This window comes from Malus domestica, chromosome 03, assembly GCF_042453785.1.
Source record: "Malus domestica chromosome 03, GDT2T_hap1".
NCBI lineage: Eukaryota > Viridiplantae > Streptophyta > Magnoliopsida > Rosales > Rosaceae > Malus > Malus domestica.
Genome location: NC_091663.1, coordinates 23987024 through 23995360, shown reverse-complemented (window position 1 = coordinate 23995360; position 8337 = coordinate 23987024). Strand labels below are relative to the sequence as shown.

The following is an 8337-nucleotide window of genomic DNA, read 5'->3' as shown; positions in this document are numbered from 1 at the left end:
AACATAAAACATCCACAAGCAAAACGCAACTTAGCAATGCCAAGAAAACCATATATGAGAGTTGATCCAATCCAGGTAGGTTACATGGGGGGTTATTGAAGACAAAGTTGTCGAGATCCATATTAAAACTCCAATTTGGCAACTGATGAGCAACACAATTCCGCTCCCTGAAAACATGCTTCATGCTTCAGCTTAGCTCACATATAACCAATTGACTCATCAATGTTTTGCATTTGCTCACAATTGTATCAAGTATCAAGAGGATAATAGCTATTAACCAGATTTTGTTGGAACAAAATGACAGCAAGCATCTCTGTCAATAAAATCTCCTTGTCCTAAATTGGCAGAGAACTACACCTGCACCAATCTTGAACCATCAACGTGAAGCTTATACCAACGAATATCAGGAGGTTCCCAAGCAATGGGATCATCCTTCTATTAGGTTTATGGGGGAGAACCAACTCAAGTTTTCACCCAGTTCTCGACTTTTGCGTGTTTACTAACAAGCATGGAATTTAAAGGGCCAGTTGATTCATAACTCAATACTTGAAAATTAGGAATCAAATCAAAATGTTTATTTTTTATTGGTAGCAGAAAAGGGGGTGAACCTCCTCCACTTTGGATCATAGAGGTTTGTCTTCTTTGATATTTTGAAATCCCATTTGAAGTTATTAGTCTGGTACAATGCACATGGCTATATTGCAACGCTTAATTTACCTGGTCATACTTTAAGAATCATAACCCATTTGGATGATTAGAGATAATATCAATGTTTCTTCAGTTTCGTGCTCTGCAACGTGCTATGGTACTGTGAATGTTTCTTAATCTGAACTGTAATAGAAGAAATTAGTGTTGGTCTTGGTCCTTCTGGTGAACTTAAGTATCTTACAGTTACACTAGAACTACGAGTATGAAGCCAGTCCAATGATTTCTTATGCAACATTGTTACATTGCTCACACAGATATCCTGCACATCCTTTTGGTGATCGTAGATGCAAGTTTCCTAGAATCTTTCATTCCTCTGATGGAAATTTGGTTGCTATTGAATTTTTACTATTTACAACCTTGTTCCTTTTAGGATGGGTGACCCAAAGATGGCTGCACGCAAGGAAGGAAAACCTCAGTGGGAAGAGAAGGGACCACAAAAGGCTGGCTGTTACAGCAGTCTCCCATCTGAAGTTCCTTTCTTTGGAGAGGGAGAGGAAAATGCAAACGCTGAATTGAAGTTGTGTTTCTTTAGCCCTGCAACATTTGTGTGTAGGTGCATGTAAACAACATGGGCCTGCAATATATATTTTCAATCTTTATTTGCTTCTAGGGGTTGTACTTGCAAACTGTTTGCTACTTAAGTATTAACTACTCTTACGCAACATGATTAAAAAGTAGATATGTTTTAATGATTTAATATGAAGTCATGACAAGGGACCGGGTTTTTAAGAAACTGCACTAAGTTAACGCAATTTGATTAAGAATGAAAATGTATTGATGCTTGTCTCCTAGAGGAAAAAAAATCATCATAGGATGTACTGGTTAGTAAACTAAGGACAATTATGGAGGAGAGAAGATAATGTAGTCCTGATTTTGCAGATTGAAAATAACAATAAGAAAATGGATCCGAAAATATAGAGAACAAAAAGAACTAAGAGTTCATTCCTCCAGAGCCCTTCAAATACTTAGTCTTGATTTTGGTGAGTGTGATTGCTGCATCTTTCATGTTAATCCTCTCTCTCGGCAATGCTACAGAGCAAGCTAAAGCTAATCTCATAACGGATAATAAGCAATCCCTTCTGCTCACAAAATCACCATCTTCCTCTGCCCCAAGTATATCGGTATCCACAACTTCACCTATTGCAGCATCTGGAAATAATGAATTTGCAATCCATTGCTTTAAATCCATTTCCCCAACAAACATCTCGTCTATTGGCTTCCTTTTTGTGAATGTCTCCATGAGTACAATACCAAAACTATACACATCCCCTCTTGTCGAAACGCTTCCTTCCATCCCATACTCTGCAAAATTTGTATGTGAATTTAGTTATACGTGATAAAAAGAAAATTATAACTCCAAATAAGGCCAACATATACAAAATTGAGAAAATACATCACCTGGAGCCATATATCCAACTGTGGCTAGGGTCATGGTTTCTGTCATCGAATCTCCACCGCCGATGAGTCTTGCAATGCCAAAATCAGCAACATGTGCAACCATATCATCATCTAGTAGTATATTGCTTGGTTTCACATCACAATGAACGATAGGTATCGAGTAACCGTGATGAAGATATTCTAGTGCCAATGCAACATCTTTCATTATGTCCAACCTCTGCAGGATAGTCATGGAGCGGTTTGGAGAATACAACCACTTTTCGAGGCTTCCATTAGGCATCAATTGAAGTATTAGGGCCTTGAAATCAAGTTCATCGCAGCAACTTATGATTTTAATAAGATTCCGGTGACGGATATTGCTTAGCATTTCACATTCCTTATCAAAACTCTTGAATGCCCCTTCTAGCTGTAAATTGAAAACCTTGACGGCGATATCAATCCCGTCTGAAAGTGTTCCTCTGTATACTGAGCCAAAACCCCCCGTGCCTAGTAAGTTACTCTCATGAAATCCATTTGTTGCCCTTACAAGTTCTAGGCGCGAAACTCTTCTCCAAAGAACTTGATGTAGTGAGGCAGTTTCTCTAACAACTTTGACATTCCTTTTCTTGCATAGTATCAGAATCAATGCAGCGGCCGCTAGGAGTATTACTGGTATGACCCTTGAGATGATATATTTAGCTTTCCTCCAATTTGGCTTAACTTTTGTTCTATTTTTGCACAGGGGAACATAGAGTCGGGAAGCACCGCAGAGTGCACCGTTTGATACAAATGAATCAGCAGAGAAGTTTTTGAAAGGCCCGCCGGTTGGAATTTCTCCTTGGAGTTTGTTGAAAGACAAATTCAAATGCTTAAGATGTGAGAGTGCTTCCAATGACTTTGGGATCTCTCCAGATAGATTGTTTTTGGACAAATCCAAGAATTCTAGGCTTAGCAAGGTTTTAAATCAACTGGGAATAGGGCCTTCTAAATAATTGTTTTCCAAGGATAAATTAATGATATTTTGAAAGCCACCAATGCTACCGGGAATGTTTCCGGAGAAATGGTTATTTGATAAATCCATATCCACCACATCTTTCAACTTTCCGATGTCTTCGAGTGGTCCAACTAGAGAATTGGAAGACAAGTTTAGGCGCAATATATACTTGAGTTCCCAAAAGGAAGATGATATTTTAGAAGTTAACAGATTGGACCCTAACCATAGACTTCTTAGAGCTACTGACAAAGTACCCAAGCAGGAAGGAATAGAACCAGAGAGCCGATTACCACCCAAATCTAACTCGGCTAGGTATTTTAGTTGGCAGAGTTCATACGGGATATGTCCTTGCAGTACGTTATCCTTCAAATACAAAGCTTGGAGATTTTGTAGCTTTTGTATTGAAGTTGGAATTGCTCCACTCAACTGATTGTTTTCCAGGACTAATGTTATCAAGCTGCTCAAGTTGCCAATATCAACGGGAATGTTACCCCTGATGTTGGAAAAGCTTAAATCAACATCTAGGAGTGCCGTAGAGAGATTCCCGCGAAAAACTGGAATCGTGGTGTTTAGTGGATTGCTTCCTAAGGATAATCCTGTCAAATTTCTAAGATTAAACAAGCAAGAGAGAGTGCTTGCTGCTTGTGGAGTAGAAGCATCAATTGTCAAAAGATTCATGTCCAAGTAAAGACGCTCGAGGTTTTTCAAGGAACAGAGCGTGCTAGGAAGAAACCCGGTAAATGAGTTTTGGCCCATGTCTACCTCCCTCAGCTTGGAAGCATTGGAGAGGTTAGGGAGTGGTCCAGCCACGAGGTTAGTTCCGTCTACAAGAAGGGACTATAGGTTTGGAGCGTTAAGACCGATGTTTGCTGGGAGGCTACCTGAGAGCGGATTTAAAGAAAGCCCTATTAGTCTTATCATGGAGAGATTGAAGAGTTTGGGTGGGATGACGCCATTGAGATTATTAATCATCAGTCCCAAAATCTCTAACCGTGGAAGATCACCAATCTCATCCGGTATTGTACCTGTCACAATTTCAGCACGTTTGCATTAACTTTGTAACTTCAGTTTAAATAAAAACTATAAACTAAAAACGAAATGATTGTAAAACGCCCCCAAATTTATTACCTTCTAAATTATTGTGGTAAAGATAAATCTTGCTTAAGTAGGTCAAATTGCCCAGACTTTTGGGTATGCTTCCACGAAAATTGTTATACTCAAATGACACTACACGAAGCTCTTTGCATTGCCACAATTTGAAGGGAATGAGACCGTCAAACTGGTTTTGTCCCAAATTAATTTGTCGAACACTCGAAAGATGCTCACATATATTGTCCGGAAGACTGCCACTCATGTTGTTCCCGAATAGAGCCAAAGTAGTCAAAGAAGATATGTTGAGGGCAGGCACAAAAGCAGAGCCTTTTAGGGCATTGTCCTCCACAAACAACTCCTCCAGCTGACCTAAATTGCCTATCTCGTTCGAAAGTTCTATAAAATCAATCCATGTATATTGTTAAAATCATGTAAACATATATAGGAGCAGCTTCTTAGTGGGAATCCCCTTGTACCGTAGCAAAAGTGGGATACATTCTAAGTGTTGGAGCAAATAGTAGAAAATATGAAAAATAACAATATAATTCCAATGATAATAATCATAAAGAAATTCAAAACATCAATTATATATGACATTAATATAAACAACTAGGGAGAAAGTTAGAATAACTGACAAACTTGGAGATTGAGGCTTGCATAAATGCAATGTCCTAAAGATAGAATTTCGCCCCTACTCTTGTGCTTGTAGTTCGGTAGGCGTCCATCTCCCAGGATTCAATAATCTATAATTCAAAGTCAAAGAACTTCAATCTTTGGACTCTAGCGAACTTCATATATTTCATACTCTCAAGACACGACTCGGAATTTGACACACGAAGCATGAGAGAAACAAAGTGGGGAAACCCTATTTCTCAAGAGTAAAAATTAACTCTAATTTTCTATATTTAATACCAATGGTTTCATGGGTTTATATAGAATCCAACTTCTACTTATTAAAGAGATGTAACTTTTCATCTATAAGTCACTTATCAAGGGAATATCACCTAAACAACATAACCTTTCTAAGAAATTGGTTAACACAATTTTTCATTCAATTATTAAAATTATATATTACAATATTTCATATTATAATATATAATTTCCAACACTAAGGACCATGTACTCACTATATAGGACCTCTTTTTTGCTCTAAAATACGAGGGTCTTTCCCAGCTAAGAAGGGGCTTATATATTTATAACAAAACCAAAGTCATACAGTATACCTTCGAACTTGTTGTCGTCAAGGTGTATGCCCTTCACCATTGTTAAGTTGCCGATTTCTCTGGGTATGCTGCCTGTTAAATATGTGCATGCATGCCAACAAAAAAGAAGGGAAAAAAACAAACGAGATGATTGTTATACCTTTTATAATATAGAGTTAAAATGTAACAAAGATGTTAAATGTAATGAAGCAAGCAACACTAATTTATATGCCTAGGTGGTTGGTAATGGTGCTACGTACGTACCTGATAGTTGGTTATTGCTCAGATCAATTATTTCGAGTGCAGATAAGTTGAAGATAGCAGCGGGTATGAAACCAGAGAAGCCATTACCCAACAATTTGAAGGTTTGAAGTTTAGGGAAGGACCCAAACCACGAAGGAATGGTTCCCATAAAGTTGTTGTTTCCAAAGTTAATCGCCTTCAACCGGCGCAAACGAGATAGTTCTTGGGGTAGGGAACCATGAAAACTATTATTCTCAAGGCCCAACTCAACGAGAACTGAGAGGTTGCCTAGATGCGGAGGAATAACCCCGGCAAGACCCATGTACGAGAGATTTAAGGCTGTGACTCTGTGGTGGAGAGCACCACAGGTAACGCCAACCCAGGTGCAAATGTCGGAATTGGAAGCAGAGGACCAATTGGATGTCAAGATGTTTTGAGGGTCACTAGTGATGTGAGCTTTGAGAGCAAGAAGAGCAGACTGATCTGTGTTGAAATTGGTATGAGCTATTGCTAATGCACCTACAATTAAGTAATTAGCCATCATCATCATAAAGATATAACACAAGCAGTAGTGTATCATCGACAACATTTTTGACAATAGGAAATGACTTCTCTCCTCCGTTTATACACACTATGTATATGCTCTCCTTAATTTTAGTAGTTTTCGTCTTTCGGCTTTAATTCGAGAGAAAATGAACTCATTATATTCACATAATATAGGCAAACAAGTTGGTGTTACCAAGAACTTATGCACGACTTAGACTTGCCTGGCTTCGACGTTGAAGTAAGGAGGACTTAGACCTAACTTATTCCACTAAAGTTCCACTGTCTGGTGTGCACTAATTGTTCTACCAACTTAAACTTTATTTGATCCCATATAATCTCTCTTTACACCCAACTTAAACTTTAAATGTGAATTGTCTTTTATACCCTATTACTTAATTACCATTAAGTACAAGATGAAATTAATAAAACTAAAATTTATTAATAAACCCACAATAATCAAACCCTAAGATAGAGAAAAACAAGCTCTTTTTGAACAATGATCAAACTAAAGTATGAATCGATTTATCCAAGTTTGATTTCAATGTTTTTTAGGATTTAGGAACAAAATCAGTGCCTTTTCCAAAGTATAATTACTAGTAGAAACATATATGGGATTTTAAATTTTAAAGTCTAGCTACTTGTGTGAATGTCACGCTTTCTTTTCGTTTCATTCGTGAAGGGTGGAGGCCATACTTTGCTTGTAGTTTTGATGGCAGTGCATAGCAACAATATAGCGACTGTCTTGAATTTGAAGGTGTTGAGTTCCTGCTATCTGGTGAAACAAATGTATAGTCTCCAAAAGCTTCCTCTTCTTCCTCTTGTTTCAATCAATATTATTTTTTCATAATTTAATTCGGTTGTTGAATGTTGAAAGTATTTTAATTTCATGAAAATATAGGAACGTGAGGTTCAAGCAGGCATAGAAAATATGCCTTCATTTTTAGAGGTGAATTTTTTCTCTTGATTATCAAAGCATAATCTTGTTTTGATTATGAGATTATTAGGTACCCTTATAGTCATGTGATGTGTGCCTCTACTTCTTTGCAAATTGGTGTAGGCATTGGAAGGCTATTACCCCTCAGCTAGTGAGACTTTATGAAATGCTTAGAGTGGAAGACAGAGTTTGAGATAATCTTCGTCTCCTTCAACTGTGATGAGGAAAAATTCAATGAACACTTCAAGTGAATGTTGTGGCTGGCAGTGTCGTTCGATGCTAATCTTTCATAAAAGATTGAGTGATGTGTACCGCTTAGGAGTGGCAGAATATTGATTTTGAGTTTTTATTTTCTAAATAGGTGTAAAGATAAATTTATATATTGAATTGGGTTTGTGAGGGTAATTTAGGTAGTAAATTGGGTCTAAAAAGATATTGGTAGTTCAATTAAAAGTAATAATTTTAGTAGCCCGCCCACCAAATAATTCCTGATTCCGCTATTACTACCAACTCCACTAATGGCTTGCTCTACTATCAGCATTTACTGTTCCAGCAACTATCAGCACTAATTGCTCCACTAATGTAGGCAAATGATTACATTACAAGAAACCCAAAACTAATACTTTCTTATAATATGTACTGCTAGCCGACAAGTTCTATCCATTTTGTGCACATAGCTGGAGATGCGCAAATGTGGAATTGTAGTCTTCAGTTCACACTTGACACACCCCAATTCAAAATGTCCACCTGGATTCTGAATCAAGCTGTGTTGGCCGACACTAAGAGGGTGACGAAGCCAGAGAGTATAGTGATGTGAAAAATATGAATAAATTTAAAACTAAAATAAATGTATGAGTGCGGTTGTGAGCGGGAATGAACCAATTCCACACGTGATGTCAGAGCATAAGTAAAGTACAGTAAAGGTAGGATAAGAATTATACCGTCGAAAGTAATCACCTATTCCAAAGTTTGCCAAGAATCCTCGTTGACACGAAAACTCAGCTACTAAAACCTGGAGGGGCGAAAAACAAGGGTGAGTGGACCTAAAAAATAAGCTTTGTAAAAACCTTTTTGAAAACATAATAACCCATTGCCGTAAAACAAGTATAGTTTCCAAAATATACATACTTCATATAGTGTGAAAATATTTATTGTAGCCTGCAATATCTCAGAAAGTTAATAAGTCATAATAATTCGTAAATAAATGCCTAACATTCAATATCATGTAACCTCACATAAAC

At 37.5% G+C, this 8337-nt stretch overlaps 2 protein-coding genes across 2 annotated transcripts; both read right to left on the bottom strand.

Annotated features, from left to right (window-relative positions):
- Positions 1 to 1466: 1466 nt before the first annotated feature.
- Positions 1467 to 6907, bottom strand: LOC139194079 (probable leucine-rich repeat receptor-like protein kinase At2g33170). The gene is made up of 5 exons (XM_070818348.1): positions 5638 to 6907; positions 5395 to 5466; positions 4208 to 4567; positions 2107 to 4104; positions 1467 to 2010 (listed from the first exon to the last, which is right to left on the bottom strand). Exons 1-4 carry the CDS (start codon positions 6203 to 6205, stop codon positions 3917 to 3919), a joined length of 1188 nt encoding a protein of 395 aa, XP_070674449.1. The 5' UTR covers positions 6206 to 6907; the 3' UTR covers positions 1467 to 2010; positions 2107 to 3916.
- LOC139194745 (probable LRR receptor-like serine/threonine-protein kinase At3g47570) lies at positions 1640 to 3835 on the bottom strand. The gene is made up of 3 exons (XM_070819651.1): positions 3127 to 3835; positions 2107 to 3027; positions 1640 to 2010 (listed from the first exon to the last, which is right to left on the bottom strand). The coding sequence occupies exons 1-3, from the start codon at positions 3833 to 3835 to the stop codon at positions 1640 to 1642; spliced, it is 2001 nt and encodes a 666-aa protein (XP_070675752.1).
- Positions 6908 to 8337: the final 1430 nt, after the last annotated feature.

What these genes read in the sequence shown, in the direction of transcription:
- LOC139194079 (XM_070818348.1), bottom strand. Translation starts at nt 6,205, where the DNA reads ATGTTGTCGATGATACACTACTGCTTGTGTTATATCTTTATGATGATG. An exon ending in GAGCAATAACCAACTATCAG is followed by an intron (nt 5,467 to 5,637) that starts GTACGTACGTAG and finishes CATATTTAACAG; the next exon opens with GCAGCATACCCAGAGAAATC. An exon ending in TTACCACAATAATTTAGAAG is followed by an intron (nt 4,105 to 4,207) that starts GTAATAAATTTG and finishes AAATTGTGACAG; the next exon opens with GTACAATACCGGATGAGATT.
- LOC139194745 (XM_070819651.1), bottom strand. Translation starts at nt 3,835, where the DNA reads ATGGGCCAAAACTCATTTACCGGGTTTCTTCCTAGCACGCTCTGTTCC. An exon ending in TTTCTCCGGAAACATTCCCG is followed by an intron (nt 3,028 to 3,126) that starts GTAGCATTGGTG and finishes TGCTAAGCCTAG; the next exon opens with AATTCTTGGATTTGTCCAAA. An exon ending in AGTTGGATATATGGCTCCAG is followed by an intron (nt 2,011 to 2,106) that starts GTGATGTATTTT and finishes CAAATTTTGCAG; the next exon opens with AGTATGGGATGGAAGGAAGC.